We start from the raw sequence: 18,074 nt of genomic DNA on the forward strand, positions 1-18,074 counted from the left end.
TGTTGAGAGTGTCGTGGCACGTCAATTACCCCAATACCTGGAGGAATCTGTCTATCTAGACCCGTTCCAGTCTGGCTTCTGACCTGGGTACAGTACAGAGACAGCTTTGGTCGCGTTGGTTGATGATCTCTGGAGGGCCAGGGACAGGGGTTGTTCCTCTGCCCTGGTCCTATTAGACCTCTCAGCGGCTTTTGATACCATCGACCATGGTATCCTGCTGCACCAGTTAGGGAGTTTGGGAGTGGGAGGTACCGTTTATCGGTGGTTCTCCTCCTATCTCTCTGACTGGTCGCAGACGGTGTTGGCAGGAGGGCAGAGATCGACCGCGAGGCCCCTCACATGTAGGGTGCTGCAGGGGTCGATTCTCTCGTCTCTCCTGTTCAACATCTATATGAAGCCGCTGGGTGAGATCATCAATGGCTTTGGGGTGAGGTACCAACTGTACGCTGATGACACGCAGCTGTACTTTTCCACCCCAGGCCATCCCAACGAAGCCATCAAAGTGCTGTCCCAGTGTTTGGAAGCTGTACGGGTCTGGATGGGGAGAAACAGGCTCAAACTCAATCCCTCCAAGACGGAATGGCTGTGGATGCCGGCACCCCGGTACAGTCAGCTGCAGCCGCGGCTGACTGTTGGGGATGAATCATTGGCCCCAGTGGAAAGGGTGCGCAACTTGGGCGTCCTCCTGGATGGATGGTTGTCTTTCGAAGATCATTTGACGACCGTCGCCAGGAGGGCTTTTTATCAGGTTCACCTGGTTTGCCAGTTGCGCCCCTTCCTCGACCGGGATGCCTTATGCACGGTCACTCATGCTCTGGTTACCTCTCGCTTGGACTACTGTAATGCTCTCTACATGGGGCTCCCCTTGAAGAGTACCCGGAGGCTCCAGTTGGTTCAGAATGCAGCTGCGCGGGTGATAGTGGGAGCCACACGTTGCTCCCATGTAACACCTCTCCTGCGCAGTCTGCACTGGCTACCTGTGGTCTTTCGGGTGCACTTCAAGGTGTTGGTGACTACCTTTAAAGCGCTCCATGGCTTAGGGCCAGGGTACTTACGGGACCGCCTGCTGTTACCGAATGCCTCCCACCGACCTGTACGCTCGCACAGAGAGGGACTCCTTAGGGTGCCGTCCGCCAAGCAATGTCGGCTGGCGGCCCCCAGGGGGAGGGCCTTCTCTGTGGGGGCTCCCACCCTTTGGAACGAACTTCCCCCTGGACTTCGGCAACTGCCGGACCTTCGGACTTTCCGCCGAGAGCTGAAGACCTATTTGTTTGTTCGCGCAGGACTGGCATAGGATTTTAATTAGTTTTAATGTTTTAACATTTTAAAATTTGGGGTTTTATTCTAAATGTTTTAATTCGGCCATTTGTATAATAAGTTTTTTAAACTATGGTTTTATGTGTATATTGCTGTTGTTTTTTATTATGGCTGTAAACCGCCCTGAGTCCTTCGGGAGAAGGGCGGTATAAAAATTTAATTAATTAATAATAATAATAATAATAATAATAATAATAATAATAATAATAATAATAATAATAATAATAATTGTGGAGTCAACCATTGGAGCACGATTCTTCGACTCGCAAGTATACTTCCCATATTTTCGATGGTCTTAGGCGACCCCTGGCAAATCGTCATTCGACCCCCAATGGGGTCCCGACCCACAGGTTGAGAACCGCTGGAATAGGGCATCTATCAGGATCCTGGAAATAGACCTTCTGTATAGCAGAGGTTGCCCTCTGAAAGGGCGTTCCCCAGAGATTCAGATAGCAACGAATCAGAGATTCTACCAAGATTCAAATACTATTGGTGTGGTGAAGGTCTCTGAAGATCTGGCTCTTTGTGCAGGCTTTTGACAAGTATGATTAATTCAACACCAACACCACACACACACACACACACATCCCAGGGGTGGGTTCTTCTTACCTTTACTACCGGTTTGCAACAGGAGCGTGTGCGTTTGCTTTGCTTGTGCACAGCACTTCTACGCATGTGCATATCGTCAATTATGACATCCGGGCGGGTGGGCGGAGCCTCCTGCCACTTTTACTACCGGTTTTAAAGAACCAGACAGAACTGGGAGCAACCCACCACTGACACACACAAACACACACACACACACACACACATACATAAACACTTTTTTCTTTTTCATGTTCCCATTTGGGTTTGCTATCTCTGCTGTCTTGTTCTTTTTATTTGTTTTGTTTTTAAGAATTTGTAAACCATCCAGAAACTGGGAGTTGGGCATATAAATTTAATAAGTAAATAAATGGCCAAATATTCAACTTTACTATATAACAAAAGATTCTAGCCTTATGAAGGAAAGAGAACAACAACTTGCTTTCCATTGCAGAGGTGATATGATTATTTTTTTCTAGCTCTTTAATCATTTTGATTGTACTTTCATGTGCACTGATCCACTATACAATATTCTCTTTTAATAACTGAAGTTTGGTGCACATACAGGTTTATACGAAGACATCTCTGTATCAAAAGCATTCTTTCTGATTTCTTTCTAAGAATCTCCCTTACTGTTCTTTATGTTGATAGCAGCAAGGATGCTATATGCACAAACATGTAAAGATGCCATACTCTAATTGCCACAATGGATGAAGGGCTGGAAAACTGATGGATCTAACAGAGATGGCTATATTAACTGCTTTAATCAAAGAAAATAATACATCCAATTTTGTTTCTACTTGGAAACTACTTCTGGATTTCGTGCTTGAGATGGAAAAAAGTGAAACTTTGGGTTTTGCTGATTAGATAAGTTTGTTGTTATAATACATATTAAGTATATAAAAGTAAAACGTTGAGGCTGTAATGTTATTACTTTATTTTACTGCACTAAAAAGAGTCAAAGGTCAATGTTTTCCTCTCTTTTTCCCCTTTACTCTACATTTCTTTTGTTCCCCTTTTCCCTTCCCTATTTTTCCATTACTTTGATCAGTTTAATAAAATTGTTTTAAAAATTGTTTTTTTAAACAATTTTAAACAGATGTTTTAAGTCTTGTATTTCATATCTTTAAATGAAATACTCCTCTAAAAAGAGGTGTCATGGGTCTCAACCCTTTTTGGAAAGTATGAGTTGTCCATGAATTGTTATATACATCTCCTTAAAACAAATAAGAAAAGTTGATAGAAATCGGACTTCTTGTAAATTAGTGGCTTTATCTCTAAATAACAGAATGATAAAACACCAGCTATGATAGAAAGTGTCCATTTTTATTACTCTGACATATAATCTAAATGTATACTTATACATGCAACTGTGCTTTAAATCAATACCATGTGTACGTTATGTAGATTTAGTCAACAAATTCAGTATAATCTAATAGAAAGAGGAAGAAGGACCCAACTGACTGCCTAATTTTAAGAAAATAACCACTTCTGTTGAGTTTTTTAAGAACATGTTTTTATTCATATTGCATATGAAAAGGACAATTTCTGTTTGCACAAAATTAAATTAGTGTATTATTTCTCTGAACAATCTGTCTATTGTTCATCTGCTCTGTGCGCAATGAAAAGATTCAAGACTTAATCTCCAATCAATAGCATGGATATAAGTTTCAAGAATGGATGCAAATTATCTTCTTCAGGAGTATCAGATTCTAATGCTTTTCATTATTTTGTATCCCTTTCTTATGTGATTCAGTAACTTATTTCAAAACAATAATATAATTTTCTAGTCCTGATTATGAGACCTATCAAGGCAGTTTGGTGTAGTGGTTAAGGCATCTGACTAGAAACTGAGAGACATTAACTTCTAGTCCTACCATAGGCACGAAGCCAGCTAGGAGACTTTGGCTAGTCACTCTCGCTTCGCCCTAGGAAGAAAGCAATGGCAAGAAAATAGAAAAACACTTCTGAAAATATTACCAAGAATACTGCTGGAACTAATCCCTGCAGTGAGCAGGAGTCAAAAAGGAGTCGAGGGAGGGAGGGAGGGAGGGTCAACCACTACCAATCTATCATCATTTTTCATTTTAAAATATTACTTAAAGAACTTTTATAACTGCAGTATATTAAAGCCCTTTCAACCTCTAAATCTTGTTTTAAGAAACTTGGAAGAAGCTGAACACCAAACAGGCCAATTTCCAACACAATATGCATAATCCCAAACATGCATCCATTAAAAGATGCATTTTGGCAGAGAAATGAATCAATGATTCTCTAGAGCAGTGGTTCCCAACCAGTGTGCCGCGGCACTAAGGGGTGCCGTGAGATCTTTTGAGGGTGCCGGGAACTTTTGAGCTACGGAGATTTTAAATATCTATTTCCTTATAAGGGTGCCGGGAACTTTTGAAAGGCTTTCCAAGGGTGCCTCAAACAAGAAAAGGTTGTGCCTCAAACAAGAAAAGGTTGGGAACCACTGCTCTAGAGATTCAAATCATGCATCAAGGGAAAGAAAACAGGCATATCCCAAATGGAAGTTATGAAGTTACCAAATCCAGAACATACGGTAATTTTTTTCCTCATAAGGGATATGATGACCAGCTAGGCAATGTATAGGTAAAAATTATGTGTCAAGTATACCATTGGGAATAGACTCTATGCTATAAAATTGTTTATTCCAAGCAATACTAGGTTTTTTTATGGCAATGAAAGAAAAAAGTAGAAAGTTGGTATTTCATGATAGTAATTCATTAAAAAGCTAAAGATTTCCCTGTCAGTCATGTCCAACTCTAAGGCACAGTGCTCATCTCCATTTCTTGGCTGATGGAGCCAGCATTGTCCAAAGACAATTTCCATAGTCATATTATAGCATGGCTATACACCAAAGGTGCACAGAATGCTGTTGCCTTCCCACCGAAGTGGTACCTATTAATCTATTTGCGTCTGCATGCTGACCATTTGGTGCTCCACAATAAATAACTTAGCATGCAGAAATGTATCTGTGACTTAAACTCTGCAGAGTTTTTTTTTCCATTTCCATTTTCTTTTTTAATAGTTTTAATAGGACTTTTGCAGCCTACAGTTTTCATTAACTGAAATATTTTTTCTCGCATACTGTGCTGACTATATACAACCTTTTTTCTGTGTTATCCTCCTTGTTTAATCATTTTCCAAATAAATTAAGCCAATACAGTATGGTCACCATATGCAGAAATAACTACTAACTTCTACTAAATAATATTTCCTAGAAATAATTCACAATTAGGGCAAAGATTTTAGACAGTAATTATTCACCCAGATTAACAGTTCCACATATCCTTTAAAATCTGAAGAAAACCCAGTACTTTTTATTGGGTTCCTCAGTTTTGTTGTGAAAATACATTAAAGTTATTTTGCAAACAGTACGTGACATGTGATATGCTTATAAAATGGGTAATATTATGGTTGCATGTTGACAATAAAATATGGACACTGAACATTTAATCATTTGACAAATCATTGATTTGCATTTTTATTAGCAATTTGTAAAGATAAAAAAAATCAATGCAAGCATCTTCGATATCGCTACCACATATAACTTTGGAAAACAAATGATACCTTCCACATTCATATCATATTTATAAACAAAGATACACTCATGAAATTTCTCATTCTATTGTAAAGCTGAAATATGGACATTTGTATCAATACTTTAAAATAAAAGAGTTTCCTATGTAATATAAAAAAGTAAAAGAGAGCAACTATGAAGAATAAATAATTTCTGTTAAGTATATTCTGGCCCATCCAAAGTTTAAGCACTGTTCAGCCTTATTGATATCAGTGTGAAGAAATGCTTAACTTTTCCACTGAAATTACTCGGGCTGATATGTCTTAATGTGTGCCAAAATCACCCACTACAAGCATGCAGAGAATATTCCATCTTGCTCATCATCTTGAAACTTTTGTCCCTGCAATGCCCCTCCCTCTTCTCTTATGTACTCTTCTCCATGATCCCGTCAAGGCAAGCAGCATTCTATGCTAAAAAGCTTTACAATGGATCAGCTCTTAACAAGCTGTACTGTAAAGCAAATGCCATTACAGTCAGAGAAAAACATATCCCACTATCCAGGAAATCTGTAAGGTAAAACCCTAATCCATTTCTTAAGTGGATACATCTTCTGTGCCTTCAGATTGTCTTTTCAAGCACTCCCAGTGCTCTTTTCTTTTTCTTTTCCTATACAGGATATCTGTCAACCCACAGGAAGCAATATTCTTTACACAAACATTTGTCTGAAGCAATAAAACAAAAGCAGCATATTGCATACAATCAGATAAAAGAGGTATACTCTCTCTCTCTCTCTCTCTCTCTCTCTCTCTCTCTCTCTCTTTCCCTCTCCTGCCCTTGTGGAGTCTGGATTAAATAAAGTCTCTCATAGGAAGATTGTCTCTAAAAGAAAAGACACAAAGTACGAAGCAGACAGGGCAGATTGCAGCTCCTTGCTATAACTCACTTACCTTTCTGAGCCATATTGTCCCTTGCTGCAGAAGGCTCAGGCAAAAGGCAAGCAATCTACCAACATTAAGAATTTGCTGCCTAACCATCAGTGCTGCTGGCCAGCTCCTTACCGTATATTGTGCTTCTCGTTAGCTGTCCCCCCATCGTACTGCGCAAGGTGGCTTGGCTACCTTGCAGCTTTCTCTTTCACAGGACGGAGGTGCAGAACTCCAAGCAGGCAGGCATTGTCAGCAGCCGAGAGCCATGGATCCTCCGACAGGAGAGAGGATTGAACGACTCTCCATAAATACATACTCATGAACATACGACAGAAGCCAGCAATCAGCCTCCACCCACTTTCCGACCCCCTCAGGCTCAGCAGTAAGCAGAGGCATATGTCATGATTATTTACATAAGGAGGAGACTTATGACTCTGAAATAGCTCCAGCGGCTCAAAGCATTTTACACATACAATACATCCCAGTCCCGAAGTGAGTCAAGGGCAATCAACACACCCTAGGCCCATTCTCTTTCTCCTCACTTGGGGGTCACACTTCAGATAAATCACTGGGTGAAATAGAGTGGATTTCTTGGCTGGCAAAGGGATGGCTGTGTGCCTGCTCCTCCACCCAAAGGTATTCTAGTTTCTAAGCAAAACAAAATTGCTGTCTCTGCAAATTTCACTGTAAATATAAAGCAGATTTGTTTATAAATCAAATGTCTGGTTGTCAATTAAACTTGCTATCCACCTCCATCATTGTGCAATTTAAAGGTTTTTGTTAGAAAAGTGGAAGGAAGGAAGGAAGGAAGGAAGGAAGGAAGGAAGGAAGGAAGGAAGGAAGGAAGGAAGGAAGGAAGGAAGGAAGAATTTATCACATATTTGCTGCAGTAACATTGAGTTCTAAATATTCACACTACCAAACACTGTTGGCTCAGATTCCTCTGTGCTTAATTATTCAACATTTCAGAGCAAGAAAGCATTTTCTGAAATGCAGCATGATTCATTCTAGATAGCAACAACAGAAACATTTTCTTTTGCACACACATTCTCAAACTAGCTTTTTTGGTAGGACTGCAGTTTAACTCAGGCAGAAAGCAGCCTCCACATCAGTCCATTATCTCTGCTGAATAATTATTAAAAGTACTAAGCTATGGAAGCAAGTTTGGGGACAGGGAGAACTCAAGCACCTGGGCTTCTGTCCCTGGATGATAGGTCAGAATTTGGCACCTTTGGATCTAAATAGTCCAGATAGGAACCAATCAGTCCTATTGTTTTCAAACATGTAACCTAGGATCTACTACAAAAGAATCAAACTAAATTCATGGTTCCTTGATTCCAAAAATCAAAACTGTACCAACCACAGACAGCCATTGTCCATCTTCTATAGAGCAAGCCTAATTGGCATTGGAATTTCCATTGCTAAGTGATCATACTGCTTAGCAACAGCAGTTTTGATACTCCTGCTTGCAGTCATTAGGCCAGGATCAAGCTGTCATTAGGTGAGGACTTCACGTTTCTCCAACTTTTGAAAAGTATTTGGAGCTTCAACTGGTCCAAATCATAGCACCTGTGCAGCATTGGGTGCACCATCCACGTAACATTATTGCTACCTGAACTATATTGATTGCCAGAATGCTTGTCATCTTTAAAACCCTCCGTGGCATGTGGCTAAGTTACCCATGGGACGTCTCTTTGTTTTGATTTCTACTTTCCACCAGTTTGGTCAAAACATGCATGCACTGGGTCCCATTGGTGAAGCAGTGAACTTAGTGGGTCCTAAGAACCATGTCTTCTCTGTTGTGCCTGCTTTCTGGCTGAGATAGAGATTTTCCTGACTGCTGGCCTTTTAGAGCGCCATGAGAACTTGGCTGTTGTGTTAATGCATCTCTGATGAAGATACTGTTATGTCTATTATGCTGCTATTGAATTTTTTGAGACACCCTACTTAGGATTTCTATTTTGTTGTTTTCATGTAAGGAATAGTGGCTTTGATTCCATTTTTAATTTTGCTCACCACCCTTTGGTAGATGTGTATCATATAAAACAAGTAAATGAACTCCTTTTACAATTAACTGAAATGTTTAATATAGATGAAACTTTTTTGTGTTGTTGAAGTAACCTCATGTTAAGATCATATAACACTAATTGCATATTTAAGGGAAACTTGCACTGATTTATGTGGACAGGAAATATAAGCTTATTTTATAGGTCATGTAAACTGTCTGGTCTCAGTTTTATTATTTTCCTATTTTAATATGACTTCTGGCTGGAGCCAGTCAATTCTTCCAAAACCTCTGACCACTTCAGATATGGAATAAGCCTAATAAGAAATGTTTAAATCGAATAGATTGCCAAAAAGCACTCTTGAGTTAAATCAAACTTTTTTTTAATTCTGCAAAAGCTTTTTAAAAGATTTCATCAGAAGCAAGTTCATTCAAAATAATAACATTGTGAGAAATCCAGATCATTCCCTCCCCTAAAAAAGATGTGAATGCCATTTTAAAAATGAGTTTATCTCATAATATAAGATGAGGTGGGGTTTTTTTTAAAAAGGATCAAAATAATACGTGTGGCCTAATAATTTCCATGTAAAACTTTCAGCGTTATGTGTAGACCCGACATCAATACCTGAAGAAACAGAGAATTCAGTACATGTCGGGCTTTCGGTGAAGTCAACTAATATTTCTGAAGCAGACTTCCGGGAAGAGGTAGATTCTAAAATTCTTTATACTAGCCAATAACCAAAGTTAGAAAAATGCCACAGCAATAAGCATGAAAAAGGTGGAAAGTTAAATCAACCTTCCTCAATGTGACATTACAATTTGTGCAGTAGAAATCACACAGGATGTATTGTCTTTGCCCAAAAAAAATATTCAGCATCCATCCTGTAAATAAATTTAAAATCATAGAATAGAATCAATGTGTGATGGCGTCCTAAAATGTAAATCAGCTTCTGAGTTACATTCATCTTAATCACATTTCTATTGTCCCCAGATATTCAAAAGAATTCTAGATCTGTTTAGGTCATATTTCATTTTGCATCAAAGCAAGAGATAAATTCAAATTTACCAGTCAAAAAAAGAGTCAGATAATCAACACCCCCTCCCATATTATTTCCTGAATATAGTATCATTTTGGATTTACTTCAATTTATAGAGTAACAAGACAGGATGCTAAATTCAGGTATTATTAAAATTAGATTAGAAATAGGGATTTATGGTCTTTCTAAAAAATGTAAGACATCATTAACTTATTTATTTAAATAGTTATATAGTCACCCATCTCACCAAAATGATGTTAGGTAGTAAAGAGATTAAAACCAAAGGCATAATAGGACAGTTTATATTTTTTTGCACAAAATGTACAAAACAGCCTTATATATGAATTAAAGCAAAAATTAAACCAACTATAAATCTGAGATTGTAAAAAATGTGACAATCCTGCATAAAACCCACACAAATTAAATCAACTATAAATCTAACGCTGTCAAAAATGGGACAACCCTGCATAAAACCTGCCCAGTCATCTCCTATAGTTGGATGAGTACATTGAAGTTTATGCACTGAAAAAGCAATTAAATAAATCAAATCTATGGGTATATATTTATTAAGAAATAGATCTATAATTAAAACACAAGCAGAATCCTGACCGTGCATAACCTAACAATTGACCTTTCTGCTATAGTTCAGGGTAATGTAGAATAGAGTCTATGAAGATTCTTAGTCATCCAGGTTATGGTTGTCCCAAAGTGCTTTTTTAAAAAAACATCTGGACTTTCTTTGTTTTTCCTTGAAGACATTTCGCTGCCCATCCAAAAAACTTCCACAGTTCTGACTGAATGAAAGGATTTATGTCGTTGTTATGCATCCTTTCTGTTGCACAGCCATTTGCATTATTCAGGTGACCCCAAGACTACAGATAAATCTCCAAGTGGCCTCAATGACTCTCAGAAAGTGCTAACTACAAATGACTGCAAGAAATATAAATCCTTCCACACTCCACCATTCAGTCAGAACTAAAGAAGAGTTCAGCTGGGTGAGAAGTGAGACATCTTCAAGGAAAAACAAAAAAAGTTTGGTTGTCTTTTGACAGAGCCTTTAGATCTACAAAATTCCAAATTAATTGGTTAAATCACTAGTATCAAATAGCAGGTCTTGTTTGTTGTTTGTTTGTTTGTAGGACTGCCCATCTCTGAATAGCATACAAAGATTAAAAACAAACCCAATCATTAAAAGCAAAATTCCACGCACAACAGAGTTTGCCTAACCTGGCCCAGATACTTTCAGGGCCTTAAAAATGGCTAGCAAAGTAGGGGCTGTTGGCTGTCTGAGAGGACTGCTGTTCCACAAGGCAAGCACTGCCACACGGAAGACACGAGTCCTAGGTCTAACAATGTGACATTGTTTAATGGATATGCCCCCTCTGCTAGATCTAATGTGGCAAGAAGAAACAATGGGAGAAAGATGATCCTGAAATAGCCTGGCCCTGTGCCCTACAGGGCTTTTCTAGGTAACAATCAGCACCTTGAAATGCACCTGGAAGCCTGAGAGCCAGTAGAGCTCATGGAGTAGCAGTATTGCAAGAGACAAAAAAAAAAATCCCACTGAATTCTGGACCAGCTGCAGCTTCATGTTCTTTAAGGGCAGCCTCATGTACAATATATTATAGTAATCCAAACAGGAGGTGACTAAGGAATGAGGAACCATTAGGAGGATCTTCCAATCCAGATATGGATGCAATTGTGTCAGCTCTGCCCTTTAAAAATTGGTACACAAGCCAAACCTGAGCAATGGCTTTTCCAGTCATGGCTGCACCTGCTCTTTAAGTAGGAGCCATGAGCCCAAGAGGACCTCCAAGTTATACACTGATTCTGTCAGGGGAAGTGCTTCCCCAGGCAGAATTAAAAGTAGAAAATTCTAGAGCCACAGACATTCCTACCAGTGTTAAGCTGAAACCTGTTCTCCCCTATGTAGACCTTCAGCCTCCAGGCACTGGGAAAGGACCTCTGTGCATCACTTAGTGGTAGAAATGCATCAGCATGATGCTAATACTGTACCAAGTGGTGGGTTCCTACTGGTTCTGTCCGGTTCTACCAAATAGGTAGTAACTTTAGGGACTAGTTCTCTGAACTGGTAGTAAGGGCAGCCTGGCCACGCCCCCGAACCGGTTCCCTGGTCGCCACTTGCTCGCCCATCCAATCCGTCTGTCAAACAGCAAGCTGACCAGAGCTGGGAAGCAGCTGGCTGGCAAAGAAGCCTCTCAGCTGCCTGGCCACAGAGCACCAAAAAATCCTTCAGCCAGTGAGAAGAAAGCTATGTATGCGCAAAGATGGTAGCAGCGATAGGAGGTCTTTTTGGCGCCCTGCTCCAGCAGCTGAGTGGAAAAGAAGCCTCTCGGCTTCCATGTTCAGCAGCAGGCTTGGTCGCTTTTCTCTATGCCCAAGAAAGATCAGAAGGTGTGGCACAGCCTTTAAGGACACAGTCAGCATAGCCACCTCGATGAGGTAAAAGAAAATGAACCACTGAAGGAAGGAGCCCCCCGAAACTGCCAGTGTTGCAGTCACACCCCCTCCCCACAGCTTGGAGCTCAAGCGGAAGAGGTCCTCGGCTGTTGTGAAGAACCGGCAGCTTTGCAAAGCTGCTCTCAAAGAGAATGAAGCAGGCGTGGTGCACCCGGAGCTGCCGCTTCTTTGCAACAGCCGAGGACAGAAGAGTTTGCTTAGGAGTGACGCTGGCGAGGAAGGCGTCCGGGTCCTCCCCATAGCCCGAGCTCTCTGGGATGGGTAAACAAGTGTGGGGAGGTGAAGGGAAGTGGGCTTAGCTCCCCATGTGTTGCACCCCCCTCCCAGCCTTCGCCTGCACTTCCATGCCACCAGGGTCTCCCAAAGCTGCCACCCTTGGAGCTGTGATAGGGACTGGGGCAGCCCGGTAAGCTGGGCACTCAAAAACAGTGTGGAGGTTCCCCGCAGTTCCTCAGCTTGTCTGGGCTGCAGCTGAGTCCTCTGTCCTGAGCTGACGGATGAAGACACCCCTCCCCAGCCAGATCTTTCTGGATTTGACTTGAAGGAAAGCGCAGTTCATGGCTGCTACATTTCGCTGTGCTGGACGAGTGAAGAGAAAGAAACAGCCAGTGGAGAGCACAGAGCTGCTCCAGTCCATGTGTTTTCCAGGTCAGCGGTTGTTTCTCTCCTTCATTACTTTTTATGGGAGAGTATTTGGCGCAGCACAGCGAAATTTAACAGCCATGAGCCGTGCTTTCCTCCAAGTCTCATCCAAAAAGCTCTGTACAGAGAAAAGCTCCTGTTTCCCTCTGCCGCCCACAGCGCTTAGGGGAAAGCACGGCTCATGGCTGTTAGACCAAGTAGAACTGACCTCGAAGAAGAATAACCACTAAACCACAATGCCTGCCAATTTCCTAAAGCAGGCAAGAAGGATTGATGGTATTGAAAGTTTCTGAGAAATCAAAGAGGACCAGAATAAATACACTATACCAATCCTGAACTCACCAGAGGTCATTCAGAGGTCCTGAACTCACCAGAGGCACAATGAATGCCGCCTCAGTATTATAGCTAGGCCTGAATCCTGACTCTTAAAGGTCTTAATAATCCTTCCAAAATCCTTTGAAGTTGTAGGCCAACCACATTCCCTAAAAGGGAACATTGAAAATGGGGGTGGGGCATGTTGGATCCAGCAATGGTGTTTTGAGATGAACAACTTCACCACTGCCTGGACTTAACCATTTGTCACCTCCTAGGTGACATTAATTAAGCAGAAATTTAAAACACAAGTGATTTAGCCAACTCACAGCAAGGAACCTGTCTTTTCATCAGGTCCCGCAGGTTCCAGTTCTGTATTAATCCAAGAATCTTTATCTGACAGATGGCTAGAATAATCCTGACAGTGGCCCTGTAGGCATTCCCACAAACCCTCTTTACTAAAGAGGAACCAGGTTACTCTGAAGAGGGCCAATATTTGGCACTCTGTGGACACTATAAGGAAGAGGAATAGCTACATTTGAGTGAGTCATATCACCATGAAGTAATCCCTAAGAAGCACTCTTACCCCCTGGAGTATATGCTTGGTTAAGAACACTCTTTGTTTTCCTCCAGCAATATTCTAAGTACATCTTATGGCACTTCGTCACTCAAAGCTACTCTGAAAATCAGAAGGCCCTTTGGGATCCACCTGCAGAGAGAGGCAGCACAGATATAAGCCAATCCAAGGCCAAGGTTGCCATCTCATTCCAAGTAGCAACCAAGACCTTAGTTAAACCACATATACACCAGAGTCCCAGAAACAATCCCAAGAGCCTCCTGGAACCCAACAGGACCCAGCAGGAATGTTTGAATAAGTTTTGCCTCTCTGCAGGGAGGTGCAACCCCCAAGAGGGAGTGATCTGTCCATTGCAAAGGATTGATGATAACATGTGCCAATTCTAGATCACATTGTAATTGGTGTCTTATAAATTTTGGATCCCATATTCACCAATCCCAACCAGTATCACTAAAGGTAAGGGACTGTGAGGAAGCACCAGGTTGCCCGTACTTGCATTAAGCAATCTGCAATTGATATGACAAATTATGTGATCAAATCAATAGCAGCTTAAATGATTCCCAACCTTTTCTGAAAAAATATGCATTCTGCAACCAAAATGTTCTGAGCCAGTATGAGGTTGTGGTTAAAGTATTTGACTGAAATGGGGGAAACCATGTTTCCTTAGTTCCGTTGTTAACCATGGAAGTTTATTGGATAATTTTGAGCCAATCCTGAGCCAATCTCAACCTATACTACAAAGCTGCTATTGTTAGGAAACTTATGGGACAGAATACTATTTATATATGCTGCCTTGAGCAATGAAGGAAAGGAGAGAGATAAATTTTAAAAAAAGGAAAATAACTTTTAAAAAGTATGTTATATGAGTACATTTATTATATTCATATTATGGTTAAATCACATTTTGATTTTCTGAATACACTTTAACGTACTAAACATTCTTTGTATCATTATCTGAAACCTATATTTAGGGCATAGTATACCAAATCAGTTTTGCTATTCTTTATTTTAAATCGTTACCCAAATGTAAGCATCGCTTATGCTAATAGTATGTGAAGAAAAAGCTCAAACTTATCATCTGCATGTGGATCTGCACTGTATCCAATTAAGATATTGGGATGAAGCAAGTCTGGTATAATCACATGTTGGAGCACATGGACAAATATCAATGCCAAGATTTTAAGGAAAAAACATTAACCTTTTTCTTTTTTTTAAAGGTTGGCATTGAAAAGAGAAAGTTCAGCTTAGGCAAAGGCAAGAGCATTTTTTTTTCCTCTCTGTCTCTCTATCCTACCAGACCTTCCTTCAACACTGCCTTAATTACCGTATATACTCGAGTATAAGCCGAGTTTTTCAGCACGTTTTTTGTGCTGAAAAACGTCCCCTCGGCTTATACTCGGGTCTATACGGCTTATACTCGAGTTTGTTTGTTTTTTAAGCCCCTCGGCTTATACTCGAGTATATACGGCTTATACTCGAGTTTTTTTTTTTTCTTCTTTTTTTCACATTTTACCGGACGGCGCGGGGAAGCCCTGCCGGTGCAGTGAGAGGGCGGGGCGGGGGAGCCGCCAGCCTTCTCAGCTGAGGGAGGGAGGGTTTCCCCAACCGGTAGGTGCCTCATTTCCCACCCTCGGCTTATACTCGAGTCCCCAGTTTACCCCAGTTTTTGGGGTAAAATTGGGGACCTCGGCTTATACTCGGATCGGCTTATATTCGAGTATATACGGTAATTGGAACTCAGAGGCATTTAAGGCAAAAGACAATAATGATTGCAAAGTTGTCCAGTCCAATCCATCTCCTATCAGCACTCCTGGAAACTTGAAATAGGAAAAAGAGAGAGAAAAAGAAAAATCCTGCCAGCCTGAAACAATATGTTCACACAATTTCTCTTTACGCAAATGGTGAAAAAGCACTAATGGGTTTTTATTCACTGGCCTAATACATATTTGATGAAAAATAAAACAGTATAATAATTATTTTAAATGCACAGTAGTAAAGTGGCAATAGCAAATTTTCTGTTGTAGATTGGATAATTGTGTTCATTTAGTCTCAATTGCCACAAATACTCCTCAATTCACAACTCTGAAACTAGACATCTTAAAATAAGTATCTCCAGCTATTTACACTTTTGCTATTTGCTGACATCAAAAACATCATCAAAAAAGGACAACAGAGAATGTTCTTTCTGTGCCAACTCAGAAAGCTCAAACTGCCCAACGAGCTGCTGATCCAATTCTATAGAGGAATGATTGAGTCTGTCATCTGCACCTCTATACCTGTCTGGTTTTGTTCTGCAACCCAACAAGACACACACAGACTTCAGAAAATAATTAGAACTGCAGAAAAAACAATTGCTACCAACCTGCCTTCCATTGAAGACCTGTATACTGCACGAATCAAAAAGAGGGCTGTGAAAATATTTACAGACCCCTAGCATCCTGGACATAAACTGTTTCAACTCCTACCCTCAAAATGACGCTATAGAGCACTGCACACCAGAACAACTAGACACAAGAACAGTTTTTTCCTGAACTCCATCACTCTGCTAAACAAATAATTCCCTCAACTCTGTCAAACTATTTACTAAATCAGCACTACTATTAATCTTCTCATCGTTCCCATTACCCATCTTCTTCCACTTATGTCTGTATGACTGTAACTTTGTTGCTTGTATCCTTACGATTTATATTGAAATTGATTGTTTCCTGATTGCTTATTTGTAGCCTATGGCTATCATTAAATGTTGGATCATTAAGTTAAATTTGTACCCTGTGACTATCATTAAGTGTTGTAAGTGTTGTACCTTGATGAAGGTATCTTTTCTTTTATGTACACTAAGAACATATGCACCAAGACAAATTTCTTGTGTGGCCAATCACACTTGGTCAATAAAAAATTCTATTCTATTCTATTCTATTCTATTCTATTCTATTCTACTGCTGATGCTTTATTTGTAAATCACTATTCAACAAATACATAATTTTCCTGATCAATTCCTTCCAATACTGAATTGCACAAATTCCTTGTGGGTCTAATCATACTTGGCCAAATAAAGTATTCAATTCAATTCGTTCCAATTTATCTTAAATTGCTTTCTCTGTATTTAGGACACATTTCTTGTCCACCTCAGAATAGATAGTATTTCATTCCAATGAGAAATAATGAATTTTGTAAGGTAGATACACTCCTGAATAAAACATCATATGAATAAGAAAAATAAGAAGCTGCAAAAATATATGAATTATTGGCCTTTGACAGTAGGATTTCTGAGTGATTTCATCTTACTCCCTTCAGAATTAAAATGCTCCTCTGAACATTAAATGAGCATGTAAAAACACTGAAGTACATACTAATCAACTGTCACAAATTTTATGAAACTCTTTTTTTTTTTCAAAGTGTGGTTCCACAATTACATTTTACAATGGGAAAATCTTCCAAACAATTGAACTGAATATATTTTTGGAATGGTTTAATACTATTTCAGATACACTCTTCTCTGGGAGTTCTTGGGGTTTTATATATTTACCAGTCCAGGATCTGTCATCTACTGTTGTTGAAATTATGATCGGTTTTCATCCAGTTAAAATCAAATTATAATTTGCCTTCCTTTGCAGGTTAGTACCCAGGAGATTCTTATTTGCTTGTGCAAAAGCTGAGAGAAGAGTAGACTGATTCCTCCACTCTAGCTACATTTGATGATGTTCTAATACATAAGGCATAGAATATAAATATATTTTTCTTAACTTTTATACACTGACAGTTAAACAAGGTAGAGGAAAAAAGATAAAGGGATTTTTAAAAAATCATTTATCAGAAGCTGATGCAAAATTGTAGATGCATTTAGTGCTACCTGGTTCTAACTGTTTGATTTCACTATGTTTCGAAATGTGGTCTCCTTCAAGTCAGCTTGATTTCTTGTGACCTGCGTAGATATGTCAGAGAAGTGACTCACAAGGTTGCATTACGGCTGGTATCATGTGAGGCCCAGTGCTACTTAGCTTTCAAGTCCAGATGAGGACATCCAGATGCTGCAAACTACACAGGAAAAGTAAAGTTGCTACCCAACTGAATTGGTTTCCAAGTGAATTATACTGGCAACTAAAAAGAGGCTACAATCTTACATAAGGTTATTTGGGAATAGGGCACACTAAATCACTTTTTAGACTCTAGTTGATGTTCTTGCTTGCATTGGAAAAGTCATTTTTTTCCCCTGTGGCTATTCAGTTCATTTTACCCTATTAGAAAAAAGGCACGGATGGGGAGGGAGAATATGGCCCTCAAAACATTTCCCAGAATGGAACTACAAAAGACCCTCTGTTTCTAGAATGAACATAATGCATAGCCACAAAGAAAATTTGTTGGATATTTATGAAACCGTTTTTAACTGTTCATAGCTGAGTATGGACAAAATAATATTTGTTGTTATACTATTCAAGTTACATTGAAATGGTCAAGTCTTCTTTTGATTCAGAAATGTTCAGCAGATACAAAAGAATTCTTATTATGGATAGTCCTCATTTAGTGACCACAGCTTTGCTTATTATCTTACTTCAGCTTTCCTTTGCTTTTCAAACCTGCAAAGGTTGTAAATGTGAGGATTAGAAACAAAAATATTTTTTTATCACAGTTGTAACTGTGCAGTTGCTAA

The 18,074-nt window shown here is 39.8% G+C and overlaps 1 protein-coding gene across 2 annotated transcripts in view; it reads right to left on the minus strand.

Moving 5' to 3' along the window:
- The window catches only part of LOC131200613 (E3 ubiquitin-protein ligase NEURL1-like), a 156,609-nt gene that overhangs the window by 71,134 nt on the left and 67,401 nt on the right, over positions 1 to 18,074 (minus strand). The window contains exon 1 of one of the 2 annotated variants that reach the window (XM_058187659.1): positions 6,505 to 6,726. The exons of the other annotated variant lie outside the window; for it this stretch is intronic. Coding sequence (XP_058043642.1) covers positions 6,505 to 6,538 — 34 coding nt within the window. The 5' untranslated portion in view covers positions 6,539 to 6,726. Of the gene's footprint in view, positions 1 to 6,504; positions 6,727 to 18,074 lie in introns of those variants that run through there. 2 annotated transcript variants of the gene reach the window in all.

This window comes from Ahaetulla prasina, chromosome 6 (assembly GCF_028640845.1).
Source record: "Ahaetulla prasina isolate Xishuangbanna chromosome 6, ASM2864084v1, whole genome shotgun sequence".
Lineage (NCBI taxonomy): Eukaryota > Metazoa > Chordata > Lepidosauria > Squamata > Colubridae > Ahaetulla > Ahaetulla prasina.